Source organism: Eumetopias jubatus, unplaced genomic scaffold, assembly GCF_037043125.1.
Source record: "Eumetopias jubatus isolate StellerSeaLion01/CBP00866 unplaced genomic scaffold, mEumJub1_p1.0 scaffold_15, whole genome shotgun sequence".
NCBI lineage: Eukaryota > Metazoa > Chordata > Mammalia > Carnivora > Otariidae > Eumetopias > Eumetopias jubatus.
Genome location: NW_028274821.1, coordinates 93,126,436 through 93,148,150, shown reverse-complemented (window position 1 = coordinate 93,148,150; position 21,715 = coordinate 93,126,436). Strand labels below are relative to the sequence as shown.

Sequence of the window (21,715 nt, the reverse complement as noted above, 5' to 3'; positions counted from 1 at the left end):
CATACACTTCTTCCCATTTGGCTACCTTTCTTGTGAAATGCCTTGTCAGATCTTATGCCCATGCTTTCTGGTGGATTGTCTGTGTTTTGAGCAATTTATGGTAGGTACATATCCTAGATATGAGTCCTCTGTCCAATAAATAGATGACACGTTTATCCCCGCTCTGTGCCTGCCTGTTTTACTCTCTGAAAGGTGTCTTTTGATAAAAAAAAAAAAGTCATTCATTTCAATAATTCCCAGTTAATCTATTTTTTCTTTATGTTTAGTACACTCCACATTATAATAAATCTTTGTTGGCCACAAGATCCTCGAATTATTCCCTAAGGTATCTTTTAGAAAGATTATTGTCTGAAACTTCCACAGTTATAATTAAGATCCTCCTGGCATTGATTTGTTTATGGTCTGAGGTAAGAGTAAAGATGAATTTGTTTCCCATTGGGTAACCAGTTGACCCTGAAGCATTTAGGTGGAAGTTCCCTCTCTCACTGCTCTGCAGAATCTTCTTGCTATGAACAACGTGTCCCTGTGAGTGAGTCTGTGTTGGCTCTTATTTAAATGGAATCTTACAGGGGCACCTTGGTGGCTCAGTGGGCTAAGCATCCAACTCCTGCTTTTGGCTCAGGACCTGATCTCAGGGTCATGGGATTGAGCCCCCCATCGGGCTCTATGTTCAGTGCAGAGTCGGCTCAAGATTCTTTTACCCCTCCTGCTCCTCCCTCACTCTTGAGCCATGCTCACTCTCTCTCTCTCTCTCTCTCTAATAAACAAATGAAATCTATATAAATATTGGACTCTTCCAGAATGTGCTCTTTTTAAAAATTGTTGTTAAAAAATCACAACACTGATTTTTGCCATTTTAAACATTTGATATATAAAGTTCAATAGTGTTAAGTATATTTATACTTCTGTGAAACATATCTCCAGACATTTCATCTTGCAAATCTGAAATTCTATACCCATTACTATTCCCTGCTTTATTATTTACTTTTTTAATTTAAATTTTAGTTAGTTAACAGACAGTGCAATATTGGTTTCTGGAGTAGAATTCAGTGACTCATCACTTACATACAACACCCAGTGCTCATCAAAACAAGTGCCCTCCTTAATACCATCATCCATCTAACTCCTCCCCCACCTCCTCCCTCCATGGACCCTCAGTTTGTTCTCAGTCATTAAGAGTCTCTTATGATTTGTTTCCTTCTCTCTTTTTTTCTTTTCCCCCTTTCCACATGATCAGCTGTTTTCTTTCTGAAATTCCACATATGAGTGAGATCATATGGTATTTGTCTTTCTCTGATGGACCAATGAATTTCTGTACCGAATAAACCACAGCTTCCCCCATTTTCCCCTCACCTGAATCTCCAGGTTACTATCATTCTAGTTTCCATTTCCATGAATATGGCTACTTTGGAGAGCTCCCAGCTATGGATTCTTCTTTTTTTTTAAATAAAGATTTTATTTATTTATTTATTTAGGTGGGGGTGGGTGGGAGGGAGGAGGCAGAGGGAGAGGGGGAAGCAGACTCCTCACTGACCAGGGAGCCCCATGCGGGGCTCGATCCCAGGACCTTGAGCCGAAGGCAGATGCTTAACTCACTGAGGCACCCAGGCACCCGGCTGCTGTGGATTCATACAGTTTTTGTCTTTCTGTGAGGGCTCCTTTCACTTAGCATTGTGTCCATGTTGTAGCAGGTGTCAGAATTTCCTTCCTTTTTAGGACTGAATAATATTTCATTGATGGATAGAGCACATTTGGTTTATCCATTTATCCGTCGGTGGACATTTGAGTTGCTTCCACCATTTGGCCATTTGTCTATTGTGAAGAGTGCTGATGTGACACGGGTGTGCAGGTGTCTCTTCCGGGCCCTGCTTTCAATTCTTTTGAATATATACCCAGAGGTGGGATTGCTGGATCATGCTGTACTTACATTTTTAGTTTTTGAGATAACTTCAGTACTGTTTTCCATAGTGGTACACCATTTTACAATCACACCAGCAGTCCACAAAGGTTCCACTTTCTCCACATCTTTGCCAACATTCTGTTTCTGTTTCTGGTTGTTCCCCCACCCACCCAGGAGCCAGAGGAATGAGTGTGAAGTTATATCTCTGTGGTTTGGTTTAGTCTTCTCTGATTATTAGTCATAATTGAGCCTATTTTCATATGCTTGTTGGTCATTTGCATGTCATCTTTGGAGAAATGTCAGTTCAAGTCCTTTGCCCATTTTTAAATCAAGTCATTTGATTGTTTTGTTATTGTGTTGTAGGAGTTCTTTATTTATGCTAGATAATAAGTCATTGTCAGATCTGTGATTTGCAAATATTTTCTCTCATTCTATAGGATGCCTTTTCATCTTTTGTGTCCTGTGATTCACAATAGTTTTTTACTTTGATGTAGTCCTATTTTATTGTTGTTGCTGCCTGTGTTTTTGGTGTCTTATCTAAGAAATCATCATCATAGCCAGTGTCATGAAGCTCTTCCTCTATGTTTTCTTATGGGAGATTGATAGTTTTAGGACTTGCATTGAGGTCTTTGATCCATATTTGAGTTAATTTCTGTCAGCAGTAAAATGGAAGGGTCCATCTTTGTTCTCTGGCATGAGGATGTCCAGTTTCCCAACACCATTTGTTGAAGAGACTGTCCTTTCCCCATTGTGTGGTCTTGGCAGCCTTGCTGAAGCTCACTTGGCCATGGATACAAGCGCTTATCTCTGGTCTCCCTGTTCTAGTTCAACACTATGTATTTGACCCTAATCAACACCACACTGTTTTGACTAACACTGCTTTGTAATATGGATTGAAACCGGGAAGTGTGAGTCGTCCAGCTTTGTTCTTTTTCAAAATTGTTTTTGACTATTTGCATTCCCTTGAGATTCCACACACATTTAGGATGAATTTTTCTATTTCTGCAATAAATGGCATTGACATTGACAGCGACTAAATCCAGAGACTGTTGAACCCAGTGCCAATATGAAGTCTTCCAGTCTGAGAGCACAAGATGCCTTTCCCTGTATTTGTGTCTTCTTTCACTTCTTTCTGCAGGGCTTTATAGTTCTCTGTGTTTAAGCCTCTTACCTCCTCGGTTAGGTTTATTCCTAAGTACTTTATTATGCTATCATAAATGGAATTTTCTTTCTGTATTGTTGATTGCGTAGAGCAACACAACTGATTTTTTCTGGGTTGATTTTGTATCCTTTGCTGAATTCCTTTGCTGGTTCTGAAAGTTTTTGGTGTATGTTTTACGATTTTCTACATCTGCATACAGAGATAATTTATTTCTTCCCTCCCGATTTGGACGCACTTTTTTCTAACCTTGTGTGATTGCTCAGGCTAGGACTTCCAGTACTATGTGGAATAGAAACAGCAATGGCAGGCATCCTTACCTTGTTCCTGATCTAGGGGAAAAGATTTCAGTCTTTAACCACTGAGGATGCTGTTTGATGTGGGCTTTTCAGAAACAGCCTTTACTGTCTTGAGCTATTTCCTTCGATTCCTAGTTGGTTTTGTGTTTTTATCATGTGAGAGTGTGGAATCCTGTCATATCCTTTTTCTGTGTCAGGTGAGATGGTCATGTGGATTTTGTCCTTCATTCTGGTAATGAGGCTTATATATATATTGACATATTGAATGCATCCTCAGAATGTAGTAGTCTTTTTTTGTGTCTGGCTTCCTTCATCATGTTTCTAGGATTCCTAAATATCTGCATGTAGGAGTTTGACTTGGACTCCATACTATGCTGTGTGTCTTTCCTGGCCCCATCCCCTCACTGCCTTGATTACTCTAGCTTTAACATGAAGCTTGAGTACCTGGTAATGCACGTCCTCCTACTCTGTTTCTCTCCACGATGTTTCTGACCATTGTGAGTCCTGTTTTTTCTTGTACATTTTGAAATAATCTCACTAGTTTCCACAGATAATTATCTGCTGAGGGATTTTATAGGGATGGTATTGCATCTTTGCTCAAGTTTGGGGTAACTGACATCTTTTACAAGACACGGGGGTGTGCTTGACACCACAACTTAAAGAGGAAATAATTTAAGGTCATAGGAAAAAGGAGAAAATGACACAGTGGCACTCATAGCTCAAGAAAGGGGAAGCTAACACCGCAGTTATAAAGAACTCCTAAAAATTAATAAGAGAGCAACCACACAGTGGAAAAAGTGCAGAAGACATTTTCAGACACTTCACAAAAACAAGTATCGCCTTCAACACATTAAAATATTCTCCTTCTTAGTCATAATGAGACAAAATTGTCAGCAAAGTTGGAAAATATACTCTGAGACCATACAGAAACAGGCACTTTTATTCATTGTTGGGAAGAACATAAGCTGCCTTCAAGAGGAGGCACTTTGGCCAGATCTATCAAAACTACAAATGTAGTGTTGACTCAGCAACCCGGTTCAGGGAATATGTCCAGTAGAAACTTCTCCACACTTGACCTGTGTACATGTTTTCATTGCAACCTCCTTCCTAAGAGCACAAGGCTGGAATTCTCCCATAGGAGAGTGGATAAATCAATGAAGACCCTCCACACGATGAAACACAACATAGTGTCATAGAGATAGGAATGAACTGAAGGGAGGGAGACCTTTGGAGTACTGATCTGTAAAAATCTGTCTCTGGTCCTTTTTGCTAGCAGGACTGAACCTCAGTGGACCGTCCTTCAGATTGGGAGCTAGCTTTTTCAGGCACCTTGGGAAGTGGTTTCACCAGTGCATTGTCAATGCCCTGGTGTTTATGGCTATTGAGGCTTGGGCCCCAGGGTTCCAAGCCCAACTCAGTCACTGACCAGAAGGGAAGCCTCAACCAGTTCCTTAGGAGAACATGATCTGCTTCCCCAGTGAACTCAAACACTGGCCCTTCAGGTTTACCAGTGAGTGGGAAGACAGACAATGGGGAGTTCTTCCTTGCAAGTCTTGGAGGATCCAGAACATTTCATGGAGGAATCTAGCAACAGAATTCCTGCCATGCCCACTAAATAGATAGCAAAACTAGGGACAGTGATGGGAATGGCTACTTGTGGATGATAGGGGGCATGAGTGTCAGACCACTGATCCCCCATCCCCTTCAACATGGGCCACCCCAGGGTAGGTCCTGAGCTGCAACACAGGGATGCCTGCATGACCAGCTGCTCCCAGCAGCTGCTCCCAGCTGAGCAGAGACAGTTGCCAGGGACCTGAAGTCCTCGTTTGACCTCTGCTCCGGCCAGCCCCACGCGAGCAGGGACCGTGCTTCCTCACCGCTGTGTCCCCAACCCACAGAACAGTGCCTGGGAGGTGGTAGCCCTTCACATTGTATGAATCAGTGGGATGCCCCAGCAGCCCCGTGATGCGGGGGATGTTGCTTACAGAAGAGAGATCTGGGCCACAGACGTGTGTTCACTCTTTCATCCACTCGTGCAGCATCCCCACCTGTGTCTGTTCACTGGAATTCAGAGGGGACCCCCAGAAACCCTCCCTGCCCTCGGAGCTCCCAGCCCAACCCAGAGGTCAGCATCTCACCTACGGTCCACAAGGGGGCGATACAGAGCTAGAGCATCTCTAGAATGAGATCTTGCACGAGCCGTGGGGGCAGAGCCAGCCCTGGCAGCAGCTAAGATCTAGAACCATCTGACGCACTAGAACGTGCCCCCGCGCTGACTCAAGCCAGCGTGGAAGTAGCTCGAGAGCCTGAGCCAGTGCCCCCACAGACCAGAGCCCCTCCAGCTCCGACCCGCGGACCCCCACCAGAGGTAAAACCAGCTCCAGCACGAGTTCCAGGGTAAAGCCGTCTGCACACCAGTTCTCCCACCCGATCCGGCACCATCGCCAGAGTGAGAGCCTGCCCGAGATCGGGAGGCACTTCTCGAGGCAGCTCAGCGCTGCTGTGGGAGGCTGTGCGGGGTATCCTCCGAGAAGGCACAGGGACAGGCTGTGGGGATCAGCACAGGGTGATCACCCTGGCAGGGTGGTGATCTTCTCTCCTCCTGCTGCTTCGGCACCATCTCCAGATGGACGACTGGCCACTGCACCGGGGCTGGTCACCACTACAGCGTCGACGTGGATGCAGGAGCAGCTACAGACCCAAAGCCCGCTCCAGAGCTCGAGGCATTTCCATCTTCTGCTGTGGTGCCTTCGCCGGGAGCTCGGGAGCTGGAGCCAAGTGCGCCCCAGTGTGAGTAAGCCCCCTGCCCCTGCAGCCAGCTCCTGCCCCTGCTGCACAGACACAGGGGCGCTTACCACCTGGGAAGCTAGAGCAGAAGCTCCTCCCGTGGCAGAGCGAGTCTTACCTCCACGCACAAAGCCAGAGCCGCCGCACACAGCAGCCCCCGCACTGATTACGGACGACGGCCCCCCTGGCAGCAGCTCCCGAGCTGGCGGCTCCTCCACCCGCTTGCCTGGACCAGCTCCAGAGCAGCAGTCTTCTTGCGGCCGGTTCCTGCACCAAATTTGGCAACAATGCCAGCCTGAGAGTTCGCTGAGCCCTGGAGTCCATTCCAGAACCAGCTCGAGCCCGACCACGGGGGACGGAGCCAGCTCCGGCTGCAGCTCCAGCTCAGGTCCTGGGCTGGTTCCACGGCAGGAGCCGGGGGCATCCCTGGCATCAGCCGCAGCTCTGGCCCAGGGCTCGAGCCGCTCCGTCCAGGGCCACCCGTCACCCATCTTTTTATTTTTTAAAGAGAAACTTTTTTTTTTTTTTAAGATTTTATTTGTTACAGAGAGGGAGAGAGCACACAAGCAGGAGGAGCAGCAGAGGGAGAGGGAGAAAGAGACCCCTCCGCTTCAGGGAGCCCGATCCAGGACTCGATCCCACGACCCTGAGATCCTGACCTGAGCCGAAGGCAGACGCTTTAACCAACTGAGCCACCCAGGTGTCCCCACCCTTCACCCTTCTCTGTTACATGTTTTATGATTTTTACATTTAACAGTTAATATGTAGATTCAGTAAAAGTTAAGCTTCCGTCACTTTCAGCTGTACCATTCAAGGCTACTTCCTCAGGCTCCTGCATGAGCTCAGGCTTGGGTCAGATTGACCTGGGTTCAAACCCACAGTGGGGCCATGTCACAGCCCTGGGACAGGCAAGCTCCTACGGGAACTCTTGGAAACATGCCCAGGGCCATGGCGTGGGGAGGGGTAACTTGCCAGGCTGAATGCCAGGGGTCCCCATGATGCACAAAGGGCTGCCACAGGCACCCACATTCCAGAGACAGCCCCCTGCCCAGCTCATTTCGTTGGAGATCCTCGAACGAAGAACATGTTTGCGTGTTGCATCCCAAAGCGTGGGGGCTGCAGGCTGAGGAAAGTGAACTCTGCAAACACTTTCCCTCCCTGGGGATGTCGTGTCAGGGCTCCACACCGCCTCTGGCCGTTTGGCCGGAAAGACCAAAAGGTGACACGAGGAGGCCCAGAGCAAACCACCCAGTCCCACAGGGTCTAATCCACCTGTGCAGCCCCAGGTCCCCTCCCCGTGTGCGTGTGTGCGTGTGTGCGTGTGTGTGTGTGTGTGTGTGAGAAGAGGGGTTATGTGGGGTGGGCCAACCCCATTCAAGAGCAGGCTGATGAGGGGTCAGATACCCAGTGGGCAGGTCATGTTCAAGGTCAAGAGTCTGGCTGGGTGGGACGGGGTGTGGGGGGCTGCGCGCTTCTGCCTCAGGGTTTATCCCGATCGGCTGCCGGGATGGGTCACTTCCCACGTGTAGGGCTGTGCATGCACAGGTGTGTGTCTGATCCAGGAACAGCAGGGGGACAGGGAGGTTGGCTGGGCAGGGCTCTGATGCCTCTGGGCCGGCTACCCTTCCCTGTCTTTGCAGACCACGGATGAAATCGGGAGGAGGCTGACGGACACCCGTTCCATCTCCGGGACCTGGGGCGTGACCCCACAGGGGTCCCCAGGAGCAGGTGCTGGGGATTGTGGGGGAAGGCCTCTGACACCACCCAGACCACTGTCCCTGGTGGTCATTGACTGGATTGTGCTCCAGGAACGGAGCCCACGGAGACCGAGCTCGAGGCCGAGAAGCCTGGGGCTGGGTGCCTGTGGGTGTGTGGGGACGGGTCGGGGCTGACCCACAGGGAGGAGCCCCAGAGGCTGGTGTGGGGCCAGGAGCAAAGACTGGGTGCAGAGCACCCAGCGGGTGGACTGCAGTCGGGGAAACGTCCCGGGGAGGGCTCCTTCCTGGCTGCGGCTTCTCTGGGAGGCCCTGGGCTGGGCTCTGTCTTGCAAAGGCCCATGGAGAGCAGGCACGGGGGTGAGCTTTTCTCCTCCTCTCTCAGCTGCTCCCCCATCTCAGGAGCTAGAGCCGGGCTCCACCTGTGTCTCTAGCTCGGGTGAGGAGCCAGGCGCAGGGGCAGAGGCCAGGCCAGCTTCCATGGGGCTCTGCAAACACAGGAACTGTCACTCAGCTCGGAGGCCTCACAGCCCTGCCCGGACGTCCTCACTGTCCCCCTGCCCAGCCCCCCTGCTGCTCCCAGATCAGACACACACCTGTGCGTGCACAGCGCAGAGTCTCCCAGAGATGCCCCAGGTAGGAAGGAGCCCTCCCCGGGACGTCTCCCTGACTGCAGTCCACCCGCTGGGCGCTCGGAGCCCAGTCTTTGCTCCAGGCCCCACACCAGCCTCCGGGGCTCCTCCCTGTGGGACCAGCCCCGACCCTTCCCCCCACACCCACAGGCACCCAGCCCCGGTCTTCTCACCCTCGCGCTCGGCCTCTGTGGGCTCTGCGTGCTCCAGCCGGGTCAGCAGAAGGTGGGCACGGCGCTCCAGGTCGGAACCGGGCATGTGGAGCTGCACATAGGCCACCAGCTGCTTGAGGCAGGGAACGTCTGGGGCTGACAGAAGTCCTCCGAGTGTGGTCCAGCCAGGTGCCCAGAACGGAGGCGATGGCCCTGGAGGTAGGCGGGCAGGAAGCCAAGTCAGTGGCCTGGGCAGCCCTTCCACACAGCCCCCTGGGGCAGTTCTGGGGATGCTCCATCCAGAGGCCAGGCCCCCCGCCAGCCCACCCACACTGGCCATCCAGGCAGGGGCAGGTGTGGCCAGCAGGTGCGGGGGGCCGGCAGTCTCCACGGGAGGGAGCCCTCCATCACTGGTGTGAGCACCCCTGCCTTCCTCAGGGGAGCCTGCCCCATGCCTCTGTCTGTCTGGGGTCCCTCCTCCTGCACCGGAAACTCCAGGAGCGTGGGGAGGGGGTGCAGTGTCTGCTCTGTCCCGGCCCTGGGGCACCACAGAGGAGCTGCAGAAGTCCGTGAGGGAGGAGGGAACGGGCAGTGTCCCTCGGCCCAGCCCGCCTGGGCTCTCACAGCCCCTCGGCCCCCAGCCCCTGCTCCGACGGCTGCCTGACCCCCTGCAGTCACGTGGGGTCTCCTCACCGACACTATTCTTAGGGACGGCTGCCCGGCCTGTCCAGGCCCCACATGCAGGCCCCCACGTGGGGGACCCAGTGTGAGGCCCCTATGTGCGCGGGTGGCCCTGGATCGGGTCAGGGCAGGTGGGGCCCCCAGCCTCCCCTCCGCTCCCTAGGCCCCGGGCCCACAGCCTCAGCTGCCTCACTCCTGTCCTGCAGGAGAGGCCCCCACACCGCCGCCCTCCCCCAGCCATGCCAGACGCGGGGCAGCCAGGGCTCTGCCCAGCCCCCCAGCCCCACCAAAGCCCCAGATGTCCCCCACCTTGGAGACAGGGGCTCTTCTTCATCCTAAGGCCCGTCATCCTTCGGACAATGAGAGCAGAGGGATCCACATCTAGAGGAGGCCGGCAGGGCGTCCCACGCAAGGTCCTGTGCCCATCTCTGCTTTGCCATCTAGGGTTCCCGGAGGACCCCCACCTAGAACAGAGGCCTGCGGGGCAGGGAGATTTGTCTGCCCTGTTCCCTGAATAATGCAAAATGTCGAGAAGGGGCTTCCTGTCCATGTGTGGAGTCAATGAAGCCCAACCAGCACCTTTCAGATGTCTGAGTGGGTCTGGGGCCCCTCTGCCAGCCCCCCGGGATCCCTGCTCTGGCTCCCCCCAGGATGGGAGCCCCAGATGGAATCTGAAACCTCGTCACAGCCGGGAATGCGGCTCTGCCCAGACACAGGACACCGAGGCTTGGGGCAGAGAGCTCCTTCGCGGTGGAGAGGAACCGCCTCAGCCCCAGGCCACCCTGTCCGTGGGCCGGCCACAGGGTCGGGGACCGGTCCCGACAGTCACCCCGTGTGTGCGGTGGGGCCTCGTGGCACGCAGGGTCCCCAGGAGACACCTGAGGTTCGGAGAGGGGCCGTGCCATGCCTGAGACACACAGCCCGCAGGGGAGGGGGAGCCGCTGGGCGGGACGGGGAGCCTGCTCACCTCTTGTGAGCTGCAGGTGTGGGAAGGGCTGGGGGGCGTTCCTTGGGAGGTGCTCCGGGAGAGGGGCCATGGGAGAGGGCCTGCCCCGGCTCCACCAGCTTGCTCAGGCTGTCAGCACGGACCGCCCACAGCCTCGGGCTCTCACCCAGTGGCAGGGCGGACTTCTCTTCACAATGGGGCTAATCTTTGGATAAAGGGGGATAATTCACAAAAGAGAAACTGCAAAAATATTCCTGTCCATGTCCCGAAGTGCAAAAGAATATCAACAATTGGTTTGGATCATCTTACACGTGTGTGAAGGGTGATTTTGTACCTGACCAAGGCTGGGGCTGGGCCGGGTGTGTGTGTGTGTGAAGGGAGCAGCCCAGACTCCTGGGGTTGACATTACGGCCAGGTAAGGGGCACAGCCGTCGTGGCAGCCCGGGGGGTCAGTGACCTGGATGGCTCTGGGGCAGGAGACCCTCCTGGCCCTCCCCGAGCCCGGGCCTGGAGAGCCGTCGTCCCCACACTCCCCCTGAGCTCCCAGGCCCTCATTGGTGGCATGGCACTCATCCTTACCGGGGTCCTGAATCCAGGAACCTGACTCTCTCAGGCCCTTGCTTCACCAGCTGGTCAGGCGGTGTCCCTGCTCGGGCCCAGAGGAGGTCAGGTCTATGTGGCAGGTCAGGTACTGCAGCAGGGAAGGGGGGGTAAGGGCTGGGGGTGAGCCCCCCTGTGCTCACTGGGAGGCTTGTCCCCTGCCTCTCCCAGGCCTCGTGACACTCACCGTTTCCTTTGGCTGCTTTGGGTTCTCCTGGGGTTCATTTCCAGGGTGGCAAGCTTGGAGGTCCCCTCCTGCCAGGGTCAGCCTTATAGGTCAGTTTAGAAATGGCCTGGGGGCCTCCTTGATCTTCCTGGAGCAGCCCTACATTGTCTGTTCCAGAAGCCTGCACCTTGCCTTTGGGTCCCTATCACCCTGAAGGTGTCTTGCTCCCTCGTGTCTCCCTGTCCAGTTAGGCGTCCACTCGGCAGGGCATCCCCTGCCCACCGCACCCCCAGTGCCCCCGGGACCGGGAGCATAGCTGTGACCAGTAAGCACTCCTGTCACCCCTGCCGGTCTCCACCAGCACCCCGTGTGCAGCTTCCAGGGGACCCTCAGGGGACAGAGGAGGGCCGGGGCCAGGCCGACCATCAGTACAGTGCCCTCGCTGGCGAGTGCTGGGGGGGCTGCTGCCCTGTACCCAGACCCTGAACTCGGACAGGATGGGGCCTGTCCCACGTTGCACGTGTCTTCTGCCTCCCCCCACGTTGCTCACTGTCCAGCCCAGACCTGAGTGGCCCGGGGGCCAGCCTGGGACGCCCCTCCCTCCACCGCCTGCTTCTAAAGGCTCGTGTGGCTTTCTGGCCGCACGCAGGTCCCAGGACTCCCATTCACAGCTTGGTTTTACGCCGCATTTGGATTTCAAGGGGTCTTGGCTCCTCATAGCCAGCCTCTCTGGAGCTCGGAGGGACGGGTGCTGCAGGGAAGGCCCCACAAATCCGTGTGTGCCACCAAGTGCCAAGTGGCTTGAGCACATGAAGCTTGAGAGTACTGTGGCCCCGTGGGGGTTTCACAAATGCCACATATCCAAGAGCAAAAGCACATAAGCCACACTGTGGAAGCCACAGGCCCCAGAGCCACATTTGTCCAAACATAAGCTTTATTTCTGTGGGAATCATGCTGTCTGCTTGGCCTGGCCCGTCCCAACCCAGATGGGATCCTCCGGGGGACTCGCCTTGTGGCCTCGCGTGACACAGCAGCCCCAGAAACCGTGCCGTGGAGGAAGCAGCCCGGCCGTGGTGTAGGTTGGCAGGGACTGAAAAGTGAGAGGACAAAACTCAAGGTGTGAGGCTTTTCAGTCTCCGGGACAAGTGTGTTTCCCGATGGGTCCTCTCTGGACGGGCTGCCTGCTCTGTGTGCCTGCTGGGCCCCATGGGTCTGAAGTGGGGCCCCGGCGCGGGAGGGGGGGGGCAGCTGCCAGAACGGTCACCAAAAGCAGGGACCCAATCAATGCCTAGCGCAATGGGGAACCTGCTAAAGACCATGGCCAAGAAGGGGAAGGGGTTCCCAGCTTAGGGGCAGGCTTGGCTGCCACTCTCCTTCGGGAGGGGAGTGGGTCCGTCCCGGGAGGGACCCAGGTCCAGCCTAGCCTAGGCTCCCAGGGAAGGAGAGGCAGCCGACCCCTGAACCCCGGCCCCCGGCCCCTCTGGGCCCTGCAGCCGATACAGGGCCTCCATCTGCCTCCGCTTCTGCTTGGCCCGGTTGATGGTGGTCTGGAAGAGCCTGCAGAAGAGGTGGATGGACGGGGGCGAGTCATCGTTGCCAGGGATGGGGTAGGTGATGAGGCAGGGGTTGCAGTTGGTGTCCACGATGCCCACCGTGGGGATGTGCATCTTGGCCGCGTCTCTCACAGCCACGTGGGGCTCGAAGACGTTGTTTAGCGTGTGCAGGAAGATGATGAGGTCTGGCAGGCAGACCATGGGGCCCAAGAGGAGCGGGGCGTTGGTCAGCAGGCCGCCCTTGAAGTAGCGGGTGTGGGCGTACTCGCCACAGTTCCGGGCCGTGGTCTCAATCAGGTGTGAGAACTGCCGGTTGCGGCTCACAAACAAGATGATGCCCTTGCGATAGGCCACGTGGGCCGTGAAGTTCAATGCCAGCTGCAGGTGTGCGGCCGTCTGTTCCAGGTCGATGATGTCCTGGCCGAGGCGGCTCCCAAAAATGTACGGCTCCATAAACCTGCCGGAGACCCCACCAAGGCAAGAGTGGGCAAAATGCACGTGGCCAACCTCGGCCAGCAACCGCCGGGGCCCTCTGTGGACAGCCCTGGGGGCTGCGAGGCCCATGGCCTCCAGGGTACACCATCCCCAGAACTGGCACAATTTGCAACCCCACCACCATGACAGCAGTGGAGACCCTTGTCCAGTGACAGCCAAGAGGCGGGGCGGGGGGGGGGGCGCGGGCGGTTACCTCCAGCTCTTCTGCCCCTGGGAGCTGGGCCCCATTGTCGTCCCCCTGGATGTCTCCAACCACCTCCCTCCCTGGCCTCCCAACTGTCCCTCCAAAACATCTGCAACGCAGCCGTCCCGTTGAGACCCTTCTCTGCAAGCCTGGAGCCCCCCGCCCCCGCCCTGGCTCACAGGAGCTGCCAGTGGCGGGTCTGCCCCTGCTAGAGGGCCGGGAGCCTCACAGGTACGAAGTCTGGTGTGGGGACCAAAGCGGAGTCTGACGACGGGCCTGCACTCACACCGATACGTGCCACTGTGAAAGGGGCCGTGGACCGCACGGATCCTGAGGCTGGAGGGTCCCCGGCCCCACCGGCACCACCACACCCGGCCCGGGGTGTCCGTTACCTGTGCCGACAGCCTGCTTTGTGGCCCAGGTGCACGCGGGCATCGAAGAGACTTCTCACGGAAAACAACTCTTTGACACTGAAGAAGTCGGAGTGCTTGAGGGGCTCACTGAGGATCTTGTCGCTGATATCTGGGATGGTGGGGGGAGAGGATGCCGTGGTCTGTGCCCCCCCCCAGCTCCCAACCGTGGAGGGGAGCAACATGGGGGTGGGGAGGGGCAGTGAAGCCCAGCAGATGAGCCCTAGGTGCCACAGGGTCCTCTCCAGGAGACAGGCTGGAGCCAGGTTCTGACTGTGCTCCTGGGTAACCCCGGTCCAGTCTTCACCCAAAAAGGAGGGGCCCAGCTGGTTTCTGAGGTCCTTCTGGTACCTCCCAGCCACCAGAGGAAGGTCCCCCCATCAGGAGTCCAGGGAGGACTCAGCAGGGCAGAGGGCACCTCCCAAGGAGCCAAGCCACGTGTTAACGTCTCCCTCCCCCCACCCCCCCCAGGAGTGCGGTGGCCTTAGCCCCATATTCCCGGATGAGGGTGGCTGAGAGGGAGGGCAGGGCAGCGCCGCTTCCAGTGCAGGTGACCCCTGCCCAGGGCATGTGGGGCTGCTGGGGCAGGAGAGGGAGGCAGGATGCCCATTCTTTCCTGGGCCCGCACCCCCTCCCCAGGGCTTCCCAACGAAGCCAGGGCACTCGGGACTCCTCGTGGCAGACGATTTCAACCCCGAATGGGAGGCCAGGCGCCGTCCCCTCAGCCCCCTAAGCCCGCGGAGGAGCCTGCGTTACCGACGCTGTCCTCGGGCCCGCTGACGGCGGGCGTCGCGGCGCTTGCCAGTGTCCTGCCGCCCGGTCGGGCTCGCCCCGGGGTCGCGCTCTGGAGCGGACGCGGCCGCAGCGGCCTGGGCCAGACACCTGGGGAGAGAGCAGGCTGGTGGCGCGCGCGCCCGGCCGCTGTCCCTGCGGGCCCGGCTCCCCGCGCCGTGGGCGCCGCGTGACCCGCAGGCCTGGGAGCAGGTCCCACCGCCCCCCTGCTCCCCCAGAGACCCCGCCCCGGCCCCCCCCCCCCCCGCGCCCCCGGGACCCGCGCGCGCTCACCGGCGCCGAGCAGCCGGGGTACGGTCGCAGCGGGCACCATGGCGCAGAGGGCGGACAAGGCAGGGACGCGCTCTGGCTGCCGCGCTCCTTCCGCCGCCGCCAGCGCCCCCCCGCCGCAGCGCCGCCTGCCGGCCCGGAGGTGCGTCTGCGCGCCCTGCGGCTCGGCCACCAGCCCCGCCCTGTGGGACGCGCGCGCCGGCCAGGGGTGCACGAGCCCGACTTCGGCCCGCCGCCGGCCCGGGCGCCACGGACACGCGAGGAAGGAGGGACAGGTTGGGGTCGGGGCGAGTGCGGGGTGTGAGGGAGCGCGTCTCCCCGCCCTGTCCCCTAGCTCGCCCCTGCACCCCGCACGAGCCGCCGTCTCCGTGGGGGCCCCCCTCACCTGTGGCCAGTCCAGTACAACCTGCCGCTTTGCCAGGGAGCATCCCATAAGATTAGGCGCATCTGGAGTCTGCAAGACGTCCGGGCCCGGGGACGCCCAGGCACGCAGTAAGCGGCCGTGCGGAGCTGGGAGTGGGCCTTTCGCGGGTGAAGCCCAAGGCCTGAGGTTCCCCCTGCATGTTGGGGACCGGGGGAGGGGGGCGGGAGGCCGTGCGCGCGACCCGCCCCCGCTCAGGAGCGGCCTGCGGTCCCGCGGCCGCTTGAAGCGACGCCTTTAAGGCGGGGCCGCCCGGTCAGGTGACCCGGCCGTCGCCCGGCAACGGGACGCCGCGCCGCCTCCCGCGGTCTCCCGCCGCAGCTCCGGAGCACCGGCGCATGTCGGAGGAGAGCCCCCGAGAGTGCGCGGTGGCTGCGGAGCCCCGGGCCCCCACGCCCCCGGCCCCCGCGCCCCCGCAGAGGACCAGCGACTACTACCGCGTGGACGAGGGCCTGCCGGCCAGGTTCAAGAACCCGGCGTGGTTTCGGGGCTATGGGTGAGGACGGAGGTCCGTCAGGGGCCACTTGGCCCGCGCAGGGGCTAGAGTGGCGGCCCTGCCCACTAGGCTCGGAGGCAGGAGTCCCCAGGTCCCCAGCCTGCCCTGGAGCCCAAGTCAAACGCGGGGTCAGCTGTTAGCACCCAGTGAGCGAGAAAGTGCCTGAAACTGCAGGAGCACTAGCCGTGGGGTGGGGGGCGGGGGCTCCAGTCACTGCAGGAAGAGCAGGGGTGGCCAGGAAATCCCACAGCCCGCTACTGGGCCCAGCGCCACGCTTTTGTGCGGGGATAAGTCTTCTGTCTCTAGGCTGAGAGGAGCCTCTGCCGAATGAGAATCTGGCAACCCGAGCTGTTCATTGCAAACCCTTAGACATACATCGTAGTAAACCCTTCACCACACCTGCCCTGCCCTCCCTCCCCTAGTCTCCTCTGCAGTCCTGGGGACGGGGTTCATTATTATCCTTGTTTTCCAGGAGGGACAGCTGGGGTATGGAAGGATAGTGTCTTGCCCAAGATCTGGTGGCATAAGGCAGCGCTGACCTCTGAACCACAGCCACTCAGTTAAACTCTGTGTCAGCATCAGAGACTGTAGGCATGTTTTCTTCAGGAGGCTCAGAGTGGAGGGACCCCCCCCCCCCCGAGTGGCAGGGTATGGAGGCTGAGCCACCACTTCTGACCTACCCATCTACCCAGCACATTACAGCGTGTGCCAAGACCCTGCCAGGGTTGAGGGCTGCATTTGCCATCTGGGAGTTCTTTCGGGCTTTGCCCTGCCTTCAGGAAGAGCAGGGGTGGAGGTGAGCAGAGGAGGCAGGGAAGCTGAACCTGAATCCCACGGAGCCCGCGTTCACAGCTGTGTTGCCAACCTGTGGCATTCCCAACAGAGCTCTGTCAAAATATTCTAAGGCTGTGGCTTGGGCAGCATTAGAATAACTGAATGGAAAATAGAGGGTGTTTCTCATCTGCCAGGACCAAGGAGCCTGTCTCGGTGTACAGGACCAGTAACCAAGCTTATGGGAGCAGAGCCCCGACTGTGCACGAGATGCCGGTATGTGGGAAGCGTGTGTGTGTGTGTCATGGAACATCTCCAGGAGGAGGCCACCACCCTGGATTTCTCAAAAAGGTGGCAGGGAGGGGCCCAAAGTTCCAACATCACAAAGCCGGAGGGGGCACATCAAATCCTTTCTAAACAGGGCAGGGTAGAAATAAGTGAGCGAGCAACTTTAGCAATGAAATGTTTTTAAGGATGAAAAAGGTGCGTGTGGACTGGTTTAAGATGTCCCAAAAGACTGGCCCCTTTCACAGGTGGACACCACCACCTCTGGTACCTTACGGCAGTGAGTTCTGAGGCAAACAAGTGAACAGCTGCTTTCTTTCTGGAATAATACTTGATTTTAATTAACTCGCAACCTTAAGAGGCAGTACTGGCCCAAATCTCAGGTTGCACAAGGCACATGGGTGGATGTGGGGATCTGTGCACCTTTGGGGAATCCCCACCCCCTTTTTGAGATCGACTTCACAGTCTGGAGGTCTAGAAACCCCTTCTAAAACCCTCCTGATGCCCCTCCTAGGCCCAGGTGGACCAACACAAGCATCCCCTGGGTATCCAGGACAGTAGGGCCACCCATTTGGGGGCCTCCCCCCACGAGGGCAGCGCCTCCCCACGCCCCTGGGCTGGTGGGGTGGGGGCGTCAGAGGCGTTTTAAAGCTCCACAAGGGATTCGAACCTGCGGTCAGGGTTGAAACTCACGGATGGCTCTTACAGAAGAGAACACCGAAGTTCAGAGAGGTCCAGTAACTTGTCTAGCGGCGTAGTGGCAGGAGCAGAACCCTGGGCGTCACATGGGGCAGGTGGCCCGCAGATGATCCTGCTGTCCACCCAGGGTGAACAGAGGCACTGTCAACAATTATTCCCGACATTGGGTATAAACTGGGATGGTCTGGGGCGAACTGGGCCATCCTGCCCACCCCGACTCTCTGCTTCTTGGGAACAGAGATGACATTTTGTTACAAATTCTTACTTTTCTTAGAAATGCCTCGTGGCTGACTGCTCAGGGGTGTTCCCACGCCCCATTAATCCGAGTGTCCCTTTTCACTTCCAGAAAGTATTTTATCCAAATTCGAACAAATTTTCCAGACAACTTGCAGCTGGTGGAATGTTCCGGAACAATACTTTCAACGTCTGCATGGAGAAGAGCATTGTGACAGGTCCCGACAACTACATCACCTCCTATGACCGGTTCAACTTCCACCCCAGTTACAACATCAACAAGCCATCCATCTGTGATTGAGGGGCCTCCTGATGCCCTCAGGGATGAAGTGTTCCCCCTACTCTCTCATCATTTGCCCAGTTGTCAACTTCACTGCTTTTCCTGAAAGTGTTTTTTCTCTTTAGATTAGAAAAATATGCAGATGGGGCTCTTAATGCCCTATTCGCTCTGTTTCACGTCTAAGATGGAAAAGATGCTAATAGCTTGACCTTGCATTAAACACATTGCCACATCCTGAATTCCCGACTCATCGGTAATCAGGGAGCAGGACCGTGGGCGTCCTGGGCCCTGAGTTGTGGCCTGATGCCAGGAATGCCTGGGTAGCCCACCCTGTGTCTCTCCTGGGTGCCGTTTCATATGACAAATCATGGAGTGGGTTTCTGTTATAAAGCGCCCTGGCGAAAATCCGCACCAACTCTGCGAGGCCACGGCGGGAGGGTCGGGTGCCGTGTGTGGGGCGAGGACAGGAGCCGCGTGGGGAAGACCAGCAGGAGTGCCCTGTCCCTGACCCACGCTGGCCAGCTTGGGGTCCCTGCGAATGCCCCACAGCTACCGAGGGGCAGGCCCGGGAGGCCAGATCTATGGAGGGGGTGAGGTGTACGTGGGACTTCTCTCTTGCTGTTCACTTTCAGTTTTCAGTACAAAGTTAAAAAACCAGCAGGCAGGGAATTCCACACTCTTCTCTCTGCAGTTCTCGATCTATGTTTGCTATGATGTAGTGGGTCCTCAATGAGGAGAGTTCTTCTGGGCCGGTATCTATCTGTCTTTCAGACCTAGCTCTCCCTCCTTCCTTCCTGAGAGCAGGACTTGTTCATCGTAGGAAGCCCGGAAGCACGGGCTCCTGACGAAGTCATTGTTCCCTTCCCCGGATGACAACTCATTCACAAAAGTTTTAGTCCCATGAATGTGGGAAGAGATTCAACACAGTGCCTGGTTCTTTCTTCATTAGGACCTTTTTATTATTAATACGCGTAAGTAAACGTTTTGGCAACATTCTTAATGTCCAATTTGGGATGGAAATGGTTTCCAGAGAAAATAAAATACTCTTGATGAAAAGATGCGACGCGGAGCCTGAGGCCAGGCTCTGTGGGGGTGATTTTCTAAGCTGCGAAACCAGTGGACTCTTCCAGGCATCAGACTGGAAAGTAGCTTGTACAGCCCTTCACAAAAAATACCGAAATACTGAGGACACTTCTGTGTTTAGCTTCTGTGGAAATCAAAACAAGAAAAAGAGGGCCTTTTTAACCAATTTCTAAACTCACCGAAAAGAACGAGTTCCTTCCTCGGCGGTAGTGAACAGCGGGCCAGCGACTCCAGGGAGGGACAGAGCCATGGCACAGAATAACCGTCCGCCCGTGAGTGCTGCACTCGGGACTGGTCCAAGCCAAGTGCACGGGAGGCCCCGTTGGTGGGACAAGCCTCCTGCTGCCGGCTGAAGGCCGTGGTGGGGCCGACTGGACTGGGCTCCCTGGCGGCCTCCCGGACGGACTTGTGCATCCTAACGGGCGCGGGGTGCTTTCACGCACCCTGGCTAATACGCTGTGCTGTCAGCGCTGCTAACGAGGTAAAGCTAGACTCTACGTGTATTCTAAATGGAATCCTCTCCATAGAATAAACGTCTGGGAAGATGGAAAACAGAAGTAACTTTGATAGAACATGTATGCCCGTCTTCCCAAAAGCCCAGGAGTGTCTCTGGCTCGGGCTCCCGGCATCTGCGTCCTGGGGCCGGGGCCCTGGAGCTGCAGGGTGGCCGCACTCCTGTCCGCCTGCTAAAGGTTTTGGAGGATGTTGACATCATCCCCTGGGGTGAGTCCGGGCCCTGCAGCCCCTGGGTTGGAGCCCACCTGGGGTGTACCCAGGGAGGCGTGGCCACGGGCATCGGACCCCGCGGTCCTGGCCCTGACTCTGCACACAACAAGTCTTACAGGAACTCCGGTGATGATGAATGGATCTTTTTGGCATGTTTTCCTGCTGGAATCTTTAGCATGGAGCAGGGAGAAGAGTATGCAGTTGGGCGGTCTTATGGAGGGCTGCAAGACCCTGCCCTGGGCTTGCAGTCAGCCTGCTCCCCCGGGGCACCGAGGCGGGGGGAAGGACCCTGCCACTCTCTGACCTGGGTCCTGATGTCTCTCCAAGGCCTCGCTGCGGTCAGAACCGTTAACAAAGAGGCGAGCACAGCATCCCCAGACGGCGACGACAGGAGAGCCTGTCCTCCCCCGAGGAGGCCTGGCTGTGTGAGGCCGATTTTTCCCACCATGAGAGGAAACACCGAGAAATAGGGCTTCAGAAGACCTCACTAATTCGTCACTCAGCGTGGCTGCGGGTGGGGTGGAAAGCAGAGACTTCCAACACTGGACACGTGTTTTCACGTACACCTGTAGACCGGTCTTCAGTAGCTTTTCGCCTCTCAGTTATAGCGACTTAGAATAAAGTTTCAGATAGGAAATTCGTCAACACGGGGGAACATCTCTTCGTCCAGAGCACAGCAGAGCAGAAGCCCCGAAGATCCTGCAAACAACAAACTATTCCCCGCTCCCGGTCAGCCTCCCCTGGAGTAGACCTGGCTGCGATCTGCAGATGTGGATGGTGGGTCCCCTCAGCAGGCCCTTCAGTTAATTTTGAGGGATGGGGAAATCAAGGTCGCAATGCTTTCATATTTGTAAAGGAGCAGGAAAGGGGCTAGCAACTTAAATGTAGGGCCTGGTTTCCCCACGCAAGTGCGTCTCAGCTTGGGAAAACCTGCTGACAATTCAGACTCGGAGCCTTGTCTGTGGAAGACCCTCCCTCTCTAGATGTGGGTGGTGGGCATCACACACTAGCGCCAGGGCTCTCCCTCCCCTCACACCTCCATTCCACCTGTGCCCGTTCTGTCCAGAGAGACGCAGTGAGTCCCAGGATGACCTACTGAAAATCAGGCCTCTCCCCTTCTTTGCATTAAATGAATGAGCCTCTAGCCCCAGACACACAGACCCCTCCTTCCCTGAGAAGTGATTAAGGATTACAGACCTCTTAAGGATCACAGGTGGGTGAACACCTGGGGTCCTGTGCAGCAGCTCCCAGGACTCTGCCGTTCATGGCTGCAGTGCCAGGCCCCACTCGCTCACCCCACTGCAGCCCCCCTTCCAGACAGGGTGCAGGGGTACCTCTGGGCTGGCCCCAGTGTGTGCCAGAGCTGACCTCGGGTGTGGGTGCAGAAGCAGGAGCGTGTCGGTGGTCCCAGGGATGGGCCAGCACAAGCAGGCTTATGCCCAGCAAGTGTGAACACAAGGCACATGTGAACGGCAGTGCCCACGCTGCCCAGGAACCACGATGCATGGGGGTCGGCGTGGCAGGCGTGGCAGGAACCCGGGAAGCAGGAAGGAAGCACGTGCGGAGGGTGCCGGGTCTAGGGGAGATCCAGAAGGGGGCGAGGGGTGCTCAGGGCTAAATGCACGGGTGGACCCTCTTGGCATCATCCCACAAAGGCCACTCCAGGGAAGACAAGCTGCGTGAGCTGATTCATGAGCAGTGCTGGATTTATTAGCGTTTTAAAAACCCAGTTCTTATGTACAAAACAGGCTGATTTTTGTTTTCAAGTGTTAAGAGCACTCTCTAAAAATTAAATAAAATTTAAAGCATGGATTGCACAAATTGAACTGTTTTTCCCGGAAGCACCTAAGTGAGTATAAGAACTGGAAGGGCACTGGCAAATGCACCTGTGCAGGTGCCCGGCAGGCTGGGGTGCAGGTGCCGGGCAGGCTGGGGTGCAGAGGTGCCGTGCTGCTAAACCCCAGGAAATTCACTTGCAT

General features: G+C 56.7%; 2 protein-coding genes across 4 annotated transcripts; one reads left to right on the top strand and one right to left on the bottom strand.

Annotated features, from left to right (window-relative positions):
* Window positions 1–11,953: 11,953 nt before the first annotated feature.
* On the bottom strand, window positions 11,954–15,382 carry MRPS2 (mitochondrial ribosomal protein S2). Of its 2 annotated transcripts, none has more exons than XM_028093441.2 (4): window positions 15,127–15,382; window positions 14,436–14,561; window positions 13,662–13,791; window positions 11,954–13,047 (listed from the first exon to the last, which is right to left on the bottom strand). In XM_028093441.2, exons 1-4 carry the CDS (start codon window positions 15,167–15,169, stop codon window positions 12,462–12,464), a joined length of 885 nt encoding a protein of 294 aa, XP_027949242.2. In that variant the 5' UTR covers window positions 15,170–15,382; the 3' UTR covers window positions 11,954–12,461. The 2 variants fall into 2 exon arrangements, with proteins under 2 accessions (XP_027949242.2, XP_027949243.2); XM_028093442.2 differs by lacking the exon at window positions 15,127–15,382 and adding an exon at window positions 14,745–14,824.
* A 118-nt stretch (window positions 15,383–15,500) lies between these two features.
* PIERCE1 (piercer of microtubule wall 1) lies at window positions 15,501–18,031 on the top strand. Of its 2 annotated transcripts, none has more exons than XM_028093443.1 (3): window positions 15,501–15,658; window positions 16,627–16,705; window positions 17,760–18,031. In XM_028093443.1, exons 1-3 carry the CDS (start codon window positions 15,501–15,503, stop codon window positions 17,946–17,948), a joined length of 426 nt encoding a protein of 141 aa, XP_027949244.1. In that variant the 3' UTR covers window positions 17,949–18,031. The 2 variants fall into 2 exon arrangements, with proteins under 2 accessions (XP_027949244.1, XP_087875116.1); XM_088018990.1 differs by having other exon boundaries at window positions 16,627–16,720.
* Window positions 18,032–21,715: the final 3,684 nt, after the last annotated feature.

Coding starts and splice junctions, on each gene's coding strand:
- MRPS2 (XM_028093441.2), bottom strand. CDS start 15,169: ATGCTCCCTGGCAAAGCGGCAGGTTGTACTGGACTGGCCACAG. Junction 14,562..15,126: donor TTGTACTGGACTGGCCACAG/GTGAGGGGGGCC, acceptor CTCTCTCCCCAG/GTGTCTGGCCCAGGCCGCTG. Junction 13,792..14,435: donor CGGGCCCGAGGACAGCGTCG/GTAACGCAGGCT, acceptor CCACCATCCCAG/ATATCAGCGACAAGATCCTC.
- PIERCE1 (XM_088018990.1), top strand. CDS start 15,501: ATGTCGGAGGAGAGCCCCCGAGAGTGCGCGGTGGCTGCGGAGCCCCGG. Junction 15,659..16,626: donor GCGTGGTTTCGGGGCTATGG/GTGAGGACGGAG, acceptor CTCATCTGCCAG/GACCAAGGAGCCTGTCTCGG. Junction 16,721..17,759: donor TGCCGGTATGTGGGAAGCGT/GTGTGTGTGTGT, acceptor TTTCACTTCCAG/AAAGTATTTTATCCAAATTC.